General features: G+C 47.3%; 2 protein-coding genes across 4 annotated transcripts in view; both read right to left on the bottom strand.

Annotated features, from left to right (window-relative positions):
* The window catches only part of macrod2 (mono-ADP ribosylhydrolase 2), a 424,305-nt gene that overhangs the window by 111,142 nt on the left and 297,942 nt on the right, over positions 1-15,221 (bottom strand). The gene's annotated exons all lie outside the window — the stretch shown is intronic.
* LOC308388156 (uncharacterized protein) lies at positions 8,437-13,798 on the bottom strand. The gene is made up of 2 exons (XM_080868697.1): positions 12,565-13,798; positions 8,437-9,226 (listed from the first exon to the last, which is right to left on the bottom strand). Exons 1-2 carry the CDS (start codon positions 13,747-13,749, stop codon positions 9,224-9,226), a joined length of 1,188 nt encoding a protein of 395 aa, XP_080724823.1. The 5' UTR covers positions 13,750-13,798; the 3' UTR covers positions 8,437-9,223.

Genomic DNA, 15,221 nt, shown 5'->3' with positions numbered 1-15,221 from the left:
CACAAGTAAATGCCTGAACTGTTCACACTTACTCTATGGGTACCCCATGCAGACTGGAGGAGCCAGCGATTGAACCACCAAACTTCTGATTAGTAGAAGACCTGCGCTACCTGCTCTTCCTGATCTTGCAGCCACCTCAAGTGATGACACAAACAGATCTACTTTCTTGACATCCTACCTAACACAACATCTTGATCTGACCTGGCAGTCTGGCCTCTAAATAAAATCTGTGCAATGTTTGTGCTGGAATAACCTTACTATGCTTTCTAATATTTCAGAATACGTATTCTCTAGCTAAATAGACTATTTCAGATTTTTATGATGTTACACAATGAAGAAAGCTAAAAAAAATCACTGCATGAAGCGATCAGAAACAGATGAGAAGGTTACAATTTAGGATTAAAACAAACTGAAACAGCGTCCATAAAATGTAAAAAGTTAAATATCTTAAAATGCCCAATAAGCTATTTTAATTATCATACTTGGAATCAGCTCATAAATATTTTAACTTCAAAGCAGATAACATCTGAAAAACTGTTAACCAATGTTATTTACTGGAAAGCTAACACTTAGACTGTTGTTAGAGGCAGAGCAGAGCACATTTTAAAGCAAAAACTTGTATATTTTGTATCGGGTGGCTGTAGCTCAGGTGGCAGAGCAGGTCAGCCACTAATCAGAAAGTCGGTGGTTCGATCCCAGGCTGCCTCCTAGCTGCATGCCAAATATCCTTGGGCAAGATACTAACCCCATGTTTGCCTACTGGTGGTGGTCAGAGGGCCCGGTGGCGCCAGTGTCCGGCAGCCTCGCCTCTGTCAGTGCGCCCCAGGGCAGCTGTGGCTACAATGTAGCTTGCCATTGCCAGTGTGTGAATGTGTGTGTGAATGGGTGAATGACTGAATGTAGTGTGAAGCGCTTTGGGGTCCTTAGGGACTAGAAAAGCGCTATACAAATGCAGGCCATTTACCATTTGTATCTGTCTGGTTGTCCTGTACGAACAATCAATCAAACACTGCATAAATAGTGGAAATTAACATACACCAGTTTAGTTCTCCTACTAGAAATAATGGTGCAAAAGCAAATACTGCCCCAAATTTACACTGTGGGCCACTAGGGTATCAAAAATCTTTCATTTTAACATGCAGCTTCTGTTTGAATGCAGGTTTTTATTTGACAATTTATAGTATCTAACATCCGGTTCCTTTAAAGCCTTGAACTTTGCTTTGATTACAATCCTTAGCCTGACATAATTATGATGATCTTATGAAATTTTTATTGTATTTAGCACAAGAGGCATGACATTATAAACCAAAGAGGCATTTTGATTGAATCCTGAGATTGGAGGAAAGAAAGTGATAAATAGAGGAAAATGTATTTGTGGTAATTTTGAGCATCATGTTTGATTTGAATATTTGAGCCTCAGCGCCGAGCAGAGTATAAGACATCATTCAAAATGCCTCGGGGCCTCTAAAGCCTGTGAATATTTCAGCGAGAGCTTAAGATATGTAGAGCATGCGTGCGTGGTGTTTAGCATTAGGAGTCATTTGCATTTTGGTGGGTTAAATTACAGGTGGTCATAAAGAAAGTGATCAAAGACATGAATAGGAGGATTCTGTCTGAATCTATCAAGCTGCTGTTTCATGGGGTATCTCAAAGAGAGAGAGCCTCTGAAATACTGAAGATAAAACGGCGTTAAAGGAACAAGCCAAGCCATATATCCTATGAAAGGTAAAAAGGGAGCATACATGGATTTTCAAATATCCATACCCCGTGTCAAACTGTCTCAGTCGAGATTAGCAGCATATGGAGCTAGAAGGTTAGTATTATCAGTAATCCTAAAATATAGCTCGTGATTTGTACCGTAAGAACAGATGATTCCCAAGTGGCTGATCTAAACGAATAGTAAAACAATCAGCGAGCATTTTTCAAGAGACACTAATTTCCATTCACAAATCAACTTCAATAGCACACTTAATCAGGGAAAGGAAGGGGAGGAAGGGTGCTGGTCATGGCGAGTGAAAGCCAGCCTATGGTACCCTTCCAATGTAAGGCTACTAATTAAACATTTTTCCTTTCAAGCCGCCCTTCAACATTTCAAAAGCACCATATCAAAGTGGCTTCAAAGTCAAAATCCCACTCTGAATTTTGAGTTGACAGAACGGCACGAATATGAAGACTGTATGCCCCCTGTCTTTGTGGCAGGACCGATGTGAAACTAAAATCACGTCAGCTGCAGCATGCATACTAATGGCCCGGTCACACTCAGGCTGTGTCCAGTTACAAGAGCCCCAAACCCACCCAAGTGCTTTCAACCACGTTACTTTGCCACCGTCAACACAGGAATGATTGCTCGGTTGAAATCAACCCCTTTTGTTGCCCTGCATTATTTACAGTAGTAAAGGGTCACCTACGGCTGAACTGTACACTGGTTTTTAAGGGAGTCAGTGTTACAAGATAACACGCAGAACGAACAATAGCGTGTGGTCAGCGGGGTGGCAAAATGTGGTTGATGTGAAAATAGAGATTAGGCATAGCTGTGCACCAGCAGTCACCCAGAATCAAGGAGGGACTGTCACTGAAGGAGCTGACATCACGAGTGACTACACCAGATAATAACTGAATATAGCATTTAGGCAAGGCAACCGTATTAGAAGCATCAAAGAGAGTGGTTTCACTTCTATATCTATTTTCCTTAAGATAATGAGATAAGTTTGTTTATATAAAATCACCTTTGGGAATTATTTAAGGTTTCTATGCTTAATTAAGGAGCTCTGTGATTCATTTTTGTTGGATTACTCTATTAAGTTTCTAAATGTATAAAATAGTAAAGCTCAGTGAAATATTACCCAGATGAATCAAGCAAAGAATCATAACATATGATAAAAGAGGCCATAACCACATTCCCCACAGCACTATATACAGAATAAAAACTAACATTCATTAAAAGACCCAACCTCATTAACTGCAAATCGAATTGCACACTCCGCCCTGGTGTAGCACTGACCCCTCGGATGCACAGTAAATACATAATTATTATTGAATCACAGGGACACGTTTCCCAATTACAAGAGTGAATGTTTGTCTTTTTTCCTGCGTACTTTACGGCAATGCATTTGACGTAAGACGAGGTTAAGTCTGTTTCTTCCGATTTCTTCTTTGGCCTTGTGCTTTAGGAATAATTACTCAAAGACTCGAAGCAAGCAGCGTTTTTTTGTTTTTTTTCAGCTGGGATTTTAATGGACTTAATGAACTCCCTTTGTTAACAGAAGCTCAGGGTGCTCTGTGATTGCCTTCATCGTGCACAGTTCTGCAACACTTGATATCTCGTCTCATTTGCTCCAGTGATACATAGCCTGTGTGAACTCCGGTGATGCAATATTGTGAAGGAATAAAAGACAGGCGGCAGCATGTTTGTGAGCCAAGGTAGACCGGAGCGAGATGAATAGGCATTAGAAAAAGATGCACAGCGGCAGACAGATAACCAGTACCCAGGATAACTGGAAAGATTTTTTGTTCTTTTTCTAGCCGTTTCCCTCTGCTGCCACGGATTGTGCTTGGGTAGGCTAAACATGCGACTGATCTATCTCCCCACTGAATGTGCAGGGATGAAATTGATATCGATCTCCTACATGGTGCTTGATAAATCCGCAAATAAATCCCACAAAAAACAATAAGAATAATAATCTCAACATGTTAAAGTTTCCTTTAATGTATGCAGAGACTAAGCTATGAAATTGGCAGAAAATGAAACGAATAAAGCCTGTGCTTGATTAAACAGTTAATCTCAAAATTTATTTGCTCATTTGAGATCCATTTGCTAAAATCTAAGATTTCAATATCACACATGCAGTCAGGGAATCCACAAGAAGCATATCAGTGCTGTGGTTTGAGTATGAAAACCTGTTTATCCATGTAGTTCATGGGCAGACTAGGCCCCAGCAGCGCACGTTCGTTTTAAGCTCCCACAACATTAAGCCATAAATCTGAGCTTGCCCAGAGGTAAGAGCAACCAACACTAATTAACAGCAGCGGTATGAGAGGTCAAGGCCTATGTCGTTTTAGCGTGAGAAAACATTATTTTTCAATTTATAGTATATGCGCTGGCCTGGTACGCTTTAAGTAATAAAGCTTGCGGTAGTGTGGGCATGAGCACTAATGTATTTGCTTTACTGTATACTAAAGGGTGCATGTCTCTAAAGTAAATTAATTCCAGCAGTATGAACATAAGTGCTTTCAAATGAGGTGGCTAAATTGTCCTTATAGAAATGACACCTTAGATACAAGAGCCACCTCGGGGAATGTCCATAAAGCCAGATTGCTGATACAAACTAACGCTCAATTTAGGCACACAGCTCAGAATCGGTTTTCAATGAATATGTCTAGCCCTTAAAAGGACTTTGGTCCAAGGACACAGTAAGCTCTGAGGAGGTCAGCTCTCCCTCTTTGCAGACCTGTGGGCCATTCTCTCACACTTTGATCTGGGCTCTGATGATGCTGTGGCAGGCACAGACTCAGGAGTAGAAGGATTAGGGACAGGAGGGACATGGAGAGTGACAGCTTGCTTTGTATTCATTTTATCCCTTATTTTGGGCATAACGTCAGACAGCATGCATACCGATAGCTTCTCTGAGGCGTTTCTTTTTTTAGCTATCAAATCCTCAACCCCTTAAAAGAGAGATCAAAGGCGAGGCAGGCTCATTGATAACTGTATAATGGCTCACTTTGAGAGAACAGGCTTTTTGCTAAGATGGGCGCGTGGTGGAAACTGCAAACTATTAGTCATGCTGTCGGCTCATTTCCATATGTGTTTTATTGTCTTGTGAGCAAAGGCTACTGCACCTACTCACACTTATTGCACTCATGGTAGATCTAATGATATTCGTACCTACGGCAAAAACAAAGGGCCTTGTATCTCATTGTCTCTGTATGAAATACGTCTTGAAAGGTGACAACAATAATACACGTTTCATTTTATGCGTCTCTTTGATGAGCCTATAGCACCTCTGCTTGTCTGGGAACATGGAGCTACATAAAAGCACAGCTTTCTCAGAAATTACTGTTATTACTGGCTGAATAACAGTTCACTAACTCACAGAGCTTACACAAGATCTACAAACAGCAAGTTCATATACGTGTTTTTTTTCCATTTTTCTTTTGTTTCTTTTTACAGTGTCAGCAGTGGTGATATGTGCGAGGCCAAATTCATAGTTAAACATGAAACTAAAATAACATTTATTGCAAATTTCCTTTCTTCATTTTTAGTTGATGACACTTTAAGATATAAGCCACAGTTTGAGTATAAAGTGATCACATTAATATTGTAGCATAGCAGGCGTCATATTGCATTATGCATCAAGAAATGTCGCTCTCCTTTATTTGATGCCAGCTGCCAAAATAAAAAAATCCAATAATGCTAAATAATATTAGCTTTCCTTGGAGCTTCTATGTGAGATTATACACAAAGTCCCACCTGATATCACTGTGTGTTGTTAAAGCCACAGTAAAGAGAGTTTTACGACTACCATTTCATTGTAATATTGAAAAGAAAAGTATTTTCAGTGGGACTACAATTTAGGTGGGGGACTCGTCCTGCTCTCGCCTTCTCCCTGACTCGTGCTTTTTGAGAACTTTGCAGGATAGACACCGGGTGTTTTAGATGTAAACACGGCATGAAAGTGATTGCGGTGGAATGAACTGCACTGAGGATACCCTTCAGACCTTGTCTCATCCATTGTCCCCACATTTTTACTCATCTAAAACTGCACAGACACTGAACCTATCTGACATCTGAACACAGAGGTGTCTTCTTGCCAACCTCGAGGGGAGAAGATAATAAACTTGTCACGTAGCAAACTTCCTTTATTCATGACAGGTACAGGGATATTGGGGATCAACAGATGTGAAAGAATCGGTAGGAGTGCTCCCGAAGGCTTGTTGCCATCTTCAAGTAGTCCTGTCACTTTTACACTACAGTGCAGGATATGGATATAAAGTATGAGGCTATAAAAGCAGTGTTTTGAAACATTGGGGCGTTAGTGGATTTTTTGAGTGTAAAAGCCTTTTGAAGGATTGCCTGTTCAAAGTATCTACCTTTAAATCCCAGAGGAGATTTATTTCACCAAGGATTCTGGCCTAATCAAAATCTGCCCACAGACAAGCTGGTTACAAGTTAGATAGCTTTCTACAAGCATGGTGACTCAGAGAAAATATACACTAATATACACATTCGGCACCGCAAATTATGGAGGGATATGAAGGAGTGAGGGGCTATTGTGTGACTGCATGAGGCGGTGGTCATCATTAAAGTGCTTAATAGACCATGACGCCTGTAGGACCTGACAGGCAAGCTGGGCAGAGTGGAGGTTCCAGAGAGAGGGTCACCTTCATGTAGAGACAGCTCTGTCACACTGGGGTTGTGAAGAGAGCCACTCTGCCACTGTGGCCTGGCTCAGACAATACATGTATACGGTCAGCCAAGCAGAACAACAAGTCCCCCGCCTCTTTCAGATTCCAACCAAAAAGAAACAGACCTGCAGAGAATTTAGGCCCTGGACAGAAATGTACTTCCAGCTGCTGCACAAGCTTACCGTGTAATTATTTATACCAGATATGTGCAACAATATTGCTTAAAATAGTCTCCTAAATGGATTATAATCTACAATTCTTACCTCAATAGATTTTAGATAACTAGGTAACTATTCCCTAGAAGTACAATTAGTACAAATAGTGACTAAAATTGCCAAACTGTGGTAATATCTTCTTGTTTAATTATGCAGAGGTGGAGCATGGAGCTCATTTTAAGGTCGCTGGGTCAAAGACACTCTTATTTCTGTCAGTGTAAAGAAGTTTAGCTGCACATTGAATCCCTCAGATATCTTGTTAGCGACAGGAATTTCAAATAGTATAACCCAGTTTTTCTACATGCTAAAGAAATGTTGCTGTAGTAAATGAAAGGCATCTGCCAGAACGACTCTTTGGGCTTAAATTGTAAGAAAGAAAATGCGCTACAGAATAAGTTGTGGTAGCTCTTTCCGCAGTAATTATGAAACAGAAGGCTTTTGATAATAGAAATGTTTGTTTGAAGAAAATTACCCTTTTTATATTTAGTTTACCGTGAACACATTGTAAACACTTTTTACAGTAGATAATGAAAAGGCAGGAAACTCTCATTTTACTGTTTATTTATTACTAAATTACTTATGTGTGGTATAAATGGCCATGCAGGAGATCTTGATCAGTAGGAAAAGCTGTAAAACATATTATCCAAAGCCATCCAGTGGGCTAGATTATAGTCTTTGACAGGGCTAATTCTGGCCCCTGAGCCTTATGTTTGATGCCCCAGATATAGAGCAAAACGCTAAAAATGGTGGTAAAACCTGCCACACTAACATTAAGAGCAGTAGAGGACCTGCTGTCTAATGTATGTAGATGAAGATTCTTGTTGATCACAGTAAAATCTCAGAGCTGCATCACAAAGAGTTGCTGTCTCGGTCTGAGCACAGGTGCATCCTCAAAATGAGTAGGAATAACGTCCAAAACGAAAGAGAGGGGACATGTTACTCAAGGTCACGGTGAATTGCAGAAGCATTGGCACTGCGGATTGATTAGGAGTACAGGGAGCAGCTGGCTGAGAGGAAACCGGAAGGTGACTGAAGGAATCACCAGGTGGCTCGTGTGAATTATTACACTATCCTCCCAACTCTGCCTGCCTTCATAGCACACAATGCTGGTGTGAAGTGATCTTGTCACATGCAGTTTGCATCTGGACTGATCTGATCTGATTTCCATGCAAGGTAACGTCTAATGACGCCGTGTACAATTTGGTGAGAAACTAGATTTGTGTCTCTGGTTTGATTCGAACTATATGGATAACTTTCCCCCCCACAAATGGCCAGAGGATAATAAAGCTAATTACAGTTTTCTAAATGTGGAGTTCATCATGAATATTGATAAAGAATTAATTAGTTGCTAAAAGTGGAAAACCATTTTCTCCACACCAAATACATCACATGTTTTTGGAGCAAAACTGCACTGGATCCCTCTAAAGGAAGTCTCACATTCGGCTACAAGAAATAATTTGACCAAACAATCCTGCCACTTGGGAAATATCATTTCTTTGAAAAACTAAAAGAGTGCATCTATTTTTAAATAATTTCTCTTAATCAGTAACTGGATGCAAGCACAAAAAACCCCACAGCTCACTGATTAGTATTTAGTGTGAATCATAACATGGATAAGAGACTATTATGTACTTCCTCATGACTTAACCTCGTCCTGCAAGACTGGACTCATTTACAGTAGGAATTTAAAGCCGTGATCGTCTTAATTAATCCCAAACAATATGTTGCGTATCCTTATCTCAACTCACTTCTTTTCCAATTTCATAATAGGGCCTTTTTACTGCATCAGTGTGTGGTTAGTATACTGTAGCGTGCTCATTCTTTTAATTGCTCAGTGACTTTGCTGTGCTGAGTCCAGATAAAGGGAAGAGTTCCTGTAAGGGAAATTATCAGATGAAGTGCTTTCTCAATATCCCAATTGATCGGTGTCCTTTGTGCTCAGTGCTCTGCAAATCAAAAAGCGCCGTCCTCCTCTGTGCAACAAATACTGCACGCACACACGCACGGATACACATATCCAACTCTGTCGCAAGAATAAGACAGTTGTTCAAAGTCACGCTACGCAAACACTGCGCTCTATTACACCTGATTAATCTTCTGCGACAATTTCTGGCATATTTAAAAAAGATTTTTAATATGTCGTTCCATGTTCAACTCGTTACGGTTTTTGTTCTCCTACGACGGGGCTCAGATCCTACAGAAAGAGCACATAACATTTTATTCCTTGCATGTCGTCGTTACCGGGGGTTTATGAATGTGACATTTGAAATTAAGCCGAGTAAGATTTGGAGGTTATCTGGCGTTCCAAGCTGTGAGTAAGAAGTCAAACCATGAAACACGATTCGCCCATGTGTTCTTTCTGGCAGATAATTCATTCAGGAGATGGCACGGCGACTAAATCTTTGAGCTAACTACATCTATATGGAAAATCAGTGTATAGGTGCACTAATGGCTGTTTTAAATTTAAAACTGTCTGTAACGGTGGACCCAAGAAATACCAGCCGGAGCGACTTTTGACAGTGCAGAACTTTTTATTAAGCTCGGGTTGTAGTGGACACATGTACTCCGCGCTCTCTTTCTCTGCTGTCACGTCCCTTCTCCGTCTGTCACTGCCAACACATAAAGAGACACAATCACTGTCAGATCCCAGCACACCTGTTCACCCCGCCCCTGCGCCGCCCCGGGAGCTCACTGCGTCACGCCTCCTCTGCAGCTGGCCAAGGACCACACCCACGCCACACATCCCCACCGCCCGACTGAGGCCGGGGCCCATCCGGCCGAACCTACTCCCCCCCCCGCGAGCGAGAGAGGAAATCGGCCACGACCATCTGCGCGCCCGGCCTATGGATCACCTTGAACTTAAAGGGCTGCATGGCCAGATACCACCGAGTGATCCGGGCGTTGGCATCCTTCATGCGGTGGAGCCACTGCAGCGGGGCGTGGTCCGAGCAGAGGGTGAACGGGCGGCCCAGGAGGTAGTAGCGAAGGGAGTCGACCGCCCACCGGATCGCCAGGCACTCCTTCTCTACGGTGCTGTACCGTGACTCGCGGTCCGTGAGCTTCCGGCTGATGTAAGCGACCGGCCGGTCAACTCCCCCCACCTGCTGGGACAAAACGGCCCCCAGCCCTCTGCTCGAGGCGTCAGTCTGCAGACAGAAAGGGAGGGAGAAGTTAGGTGTGAACAGCAGCGGCTCTCCACAGAGAGCCCGTTTCACCTGCACAAACGCCGCCTGGCACCGCTCCGTCCACTGGACCAGATCTGGGGCACCCTTGCGGGTGAGATCAGTCAGGGGGCTGGTCAGGTCCGCGAACCCTGGGACGAACCGCCGGTAATAGCCGGCCAGCCCCAGAAACCGTCTCACCTCTTTTTTCGTCTTGGGACGCGGGCAGGATGCAATCGCCGCCGTCTTCTCCACTTGAGGTCGCACCTGCCCGCTTCCCAAGTGGTACCCCAAATACTGTACCTCCCTCCGTCCAACCGCACACTTCTTCGGGTTGGCCGTGAGCCCCGCCTGCCTCAGGGACTCCAGCACCGCGGCCACACACCGCACATGCCCCGCCCACGTGTCACTGTAAATGATGACGTCGTCTAGGTAGGCGGCAGCATAGGCAGCGTGGGGCCGCAGCACCCGGTCCATGAGGCGCTGAAAAGTGGCAGGGGCGCCGAACAAGCCGAACGGAAGCGTCACGAATTGGTATAACCCATACGGAGTGGAGAAGGCCGTCTTTTCCCGGGACTCTGTAGACAAGGGAATCTGCCAGTAGCCCTTGGTTAAATCCAGAGTCGTAAAAAAGCGAGCGGTGCCCAACCGGTCCAGGAGCTCGTCGACCCGGGGCATGGGATAAGCATCAAAACGTGACACCTCATTCACTCTGCGATAATCGACACAGAACCGTATAGACCCATCCTTCTTTGCTACAAGGACGAGGGGGCTACACCAAGCACTGTGTGATTCTTCTATTACTCCCAGCCTCAGCATTTCCTTCAATTCCCGGAAAACAATTTGCCTTCTATGTTCCGGCAGCCTGTAGGGCCGTGAACGCACCGTCACGCCAGGCCGCGTCTCAAAATGGTGCTCTATGAGAGAAGTACGGCCGGGCAAGGGGGAGAACACGTCGGCAAAGCGCTGTTGCAATGCAGCAACATCCGCCCTCTGGGCCTGTGTGAGATGGTCACTGCAATGGAGGGAGGCGGGGATGCTAGACTTTGGCGCCTCCGGCCCCAACTCATCTCTCCCTCTTACCAAGCTCACTAGAGAAGCGGTCTCCGCCTCCCTCCAGGCTTTGAGGAGGTTGAGGTGGTAAATCTGCGTGGCCCCGCCCCTGTCCGACCGTACCACTTCATAATCAACGTCCCCCACTCGCTGTGTGACCACGAAGGGTCCTTGCCACTTGGCGAGTAATTTAGAGCTGGAAGAAGGAAGTAACACAAGCACCTTATCTCCCGGTGAAAATTGCCTGAGTCTAGCCCCTCTGTCATACAGGCGTCGCTGCCGCTGCTGGGCCTGGAGCAAATTCTCCCGCGAGAGCCTCCCCAGTGTGTGCAGCTTTGCTCGCAGGTCCAGCACGTACTGAATTTCACTTTTCGCAGGGCTCGGACCTTCCTCCCAGTTTTCCTTAATCAGGTCGAGCACCCCCCGCGGCTTCCTGCCGTATAACAGCTCGAAGGGAGAAAATCCCGTGGAGGCCTGGGGCACCTCCCGCACTGCAAACAACAGAGGGTCTAACCAGCGATCCCAATTGCGTTCATCCTCGCGAATGAACTTACGAATCATGGATTTTAAAGTCTTATTCAGCCTCTCCACCAACCCATCAGTCTGAGGGTGGTAGACGCTGGTCCGAATAGATTTAATACCCAGTAATTCATACAGTTCCCGCAATGTGCGCGACATGAACGACGTGCCCTGGTCAGTCAGTATTTCTTTCGGAATACCGACTCGGGAGATGACCTGAAACAGTGCCTGCGCCACGCTCTTCGCTGAAATGGTGCGTAGCGGCACTGCTTCCGGGTACCGCGTTGCGTAGTCCACCAGGACCAGCACAAAGCGATAGCCGCGTGCACTCCGGTGCAATGGCCCGATGAGATCCATGCCAATACGCTCAACGGGATCTCCATCAGCGGTAATGGGCGCAACGGCGCCTTTGGTACGGCCGGCTGGTTAACCAGCTGGCATTCGGGGCACGACGCACACCAACGGCGCACGTCGGCCCAAATGCCCGGCCAATAGAATCGGGCCATTATGCGCTCCAGAGTTTTCTCGCCACCCAAGTGCCCTGCCATGGGGTTCGAATGAGCCGCCTGGAAAATCATTTCCCGGCGGCTTTGCGGCACCAACAACTGTGTGCGGATTTCATTAGTGTGAGTGTCACGGCTCACTCTATAAAGCCGATCGTTCCGCAATTGGAAATGAGGGTACGTTCGCGCAGCGTCGGGGCGCACCGAGCGACCATCAATATCCATCACTTGGTCATAGGCTGAGCGTAGGGTGTCGTCCCGAGACTGCTCTAGTGGAAAATCTTCCGTGGGGTACACAACGGGAGGCGGCGGGGCTTCCGTGGAAGTCCCCGCCTCCTCCTCCCCCCCAGAGTCAGCGTCGGTCGACCCCGCGTCACCGCCGAGCGCCGCGCAAACGTCACACGAATTTACAGACCGCGATCGCATCCCCGCGTACTGCCCCAGTAAGCTGTGGAACCCCGGCCAATTCGTACCCAAAATAAGGGGATGCGACAGGCGCGGGCTAACCGCCGCCTTCACTCTATGCGTTTTGCCCCTGAATTTCAGCAACAGTGACACTACTGGGTACTTGTGAACATCCCCGTGCACACATTTAACCTCCACCCAGTCAGCCTCCAACAATGCCCCGGGGCGAACCAAACTTTGGTGGACCAGAGTCTGCGTGCAGCCCGTGTCCACCAAAGCATGGCGAATACCCCCTTGACACCTTACCGGCACGCGGTACGTCACTCCTGGACCGGGGGCGGGCGCTGGAGCGCCGGCAACGCGGAACACCTGCCCCACCTCCATGAGCGGACAGTCTCGGCGCAGGTGCCCCGGCCGCCCACACTTCCAACAGTCCGGCCCCGGCGTCTGTGCGGCTCCCCGTGGCTCCGGGGCAACCTCGGCGGCCGCCGGGGTTCCGGCGGGAAGCAGCGGCCGGAACGGGTTCCTGGGGCTCCACCCTGCTGCCTGCTCCGTTCCCGCAGGGCCGCCGCCTCTCCTCTGCGACGCCGCCGCCGGTGGCCTGGGCGGCGGAACACGGGCGCCCCGCCGCGGCTCCTCACGGCCCGGTCCCGGGTCGGCCGCCAGATGGTCCTCTGCCAGCGTCACCGCCGCCGTCAAATCCGCCGGGCGGTGGCAGCGAACCCAACGAGCCGTCGCCTCGGGCAGGCCTCCCACGAACTGCTCGAGGACGACCATGGTCAGCATCCGCGTCTCCCCAGCCGAGGGGCCCGGTCGCAGCCACCTCGCCGCCGCATCCTCCAGCTGCCGAGCCCAGGCAAACGGCCGCTCCCCCCCCGACATCCTGCTGGCCCGGAACTGACGGCGGTAATCCTCCGGGGAGAGCCCCAAACGATCCAGCACCGCCCGGCACACGTCCTCGAACACCCCCCGCGAGCCGGGGGGCAGGCTCAGCGCCGCCGTCTGGGCCTCACCCGACAGAAGCGGCAGCAGCCGGGCGGCCCACTCCTCCTCCGGCCACCGACAGGCCACCGCCGTGGCCTGGAAAGCCTCGATGAAAACCAGCGGGTCCTCCCCATCCCGCATCCGGTGCAACGTCACCGACAGCGGAGGGGCGGGAGCCGGCGCGGCCGCATTCCCCAGCAGCTGCCCCAGAGCCGCGGTCTGCTGCTCCGATTGCAGGCGAAGCAACGCCAACTGTTGGTCCTGCGTGGCCGCCTGACGAGCCGCCATCGCCGCCATGTCCAACATCATCTGGCCCAAGATCTGCAGCGGCTGGGCGGGCGGCGGGGCGGGCGGCGGCGCCGCCGGGGGAGCAGGGGGAGCCGGCAGGGGACCGGACATCACGCGTGGGTTTCGGCACCAGTGTAACGGTGGACCCAAGAAATACCAGCCGGAGCGACTTTTGACAGTGCAGAACTTTTTATTAAGCTCGGGTTGTAGTGGACACATGTACTCCGCGCTCTCTTTCTCTGCTGTCACGTCCCTTCTCCGTCTGTCACTGCCAACACATAAAGAGACACAATCACTGTCAGATCCCAGCACACCTGTTCACCCCGCCCCTGCGCCGCCCCGGGAGCTCACTGCGTCACGCCTCCTCTGCAGCTGGCCAAGGACCACACCCACGCCACACTGTCCTATGGTAAAGACACTTGTGGCATCATTCATAAAAGGCTACTGTGACATTTATGATGTTAAGGTCGCTGGATGACAATAAAAGGAATCTTTTAAATGACCCCATTTAAATTATTACTACAGTAGGCCTACTTCATAATGATTTAATGCTAACATCCTGTATAATTCTTAATTAACTTGGAGCAAGAACGTGGACGGACTAGCTGCACGTTGAAAATCAGGTGTCAAATATTCAGCTGCTAAATGCCTTCGCTATCGAAAATTGAATCACCAAAATAATCAGAAAACACTTGTCCACAGAGAAATAGCCTGTTTCCAGCAGAGTGCAGATAATTCAGGTAAATGTTAGGAGTCAAGCAACAAGGCCATGCTTATATTTTCCTTTATCTTTTTTTCAAATATTACTAAACGGTAAGATAATTTTGTGGAAGTAAAGCTGAATTCTCTGTCCAAACACAAATGTCACTGATAGTAGACAGGAAGTTAAAAAAACAACAACAGAAAACATTTGCTGGGGCAGAAACAGGTATTTTACATCTCCGTTGAAATCTTCAGCATCAAAGCAATACAATTCTGCAGCGTGAGACCCAATATATTTCTCTCATAAACCTGTGAAAGGTGCTGCATTGCCTCCTGAATTGCTGAGTAGGATCAATCTGAGCCAGTTTAACATCGTGAGTCAATCAGCTCAGGCCAGGCACAGCGCATCAGCCCTCGTTAGCGATGACCTTGGGAGATAATCATGGCACTAAACCGGGTATATATGTGTGGGGTAATAGCACTGTAATTAACAAAATATGCAGGAGAACATAAACACTGGCTTGTCTGCCTATGCGCACAATTATTCCCCTGCTCAAGCCTGCAGGTGGAAGGCTGCGGATCTGATAACAAAATGATGAGTGGGCAAGACTTTGTCCCTGTGTATGTTTGTGGATAAATCAACGATTTTGCATAGAGCGTCCTGATATTCTCATAAGCTAGAATAAATATGGTCTGGACAAATGGTCATCTAATCATGTTTTGTTCCAAGTTTGCTTTCGCCAAATCGAACATCAATGAGCACAATATGTACGCAGCTGATAGGCAGTATAATCTAAATTTCTGACTGTATAGCCAGGATGAAGATATGTAGTTATTCATATCTAAAATGCACAAAACACTACAGAGACTCCCAAGGCTTCCAGTACCTGTCAGCTCTCTATGTTAAGCATTCTCTTTGATAAAACACATGGGAACCGATGCATAAACAAAGAGTGGTGCTTAGTATATTTTAGCTTCTAAATTTTAAG

This window comes from Rhamphochromis sp. 'chilingali', assembly GCF_963969265.1.
Source record: "Rhamphochromis sp. 'chilingali' genome assembly, chromosome: 20".
Taxonomy (NCBI): domain Eukaryota; kingdom Metazoa; phylum Chordata; class Actinopteri; order Cichliformes; family Cichlidae; genus Rhamphochromis; species Rhamphochromis sp. 'chilingali'.
The sequence above is the reverse complement of the archived record's forward strand: the minus strand, read 5'-3'. Positions and strand labels throughout refer to the sequence as shown.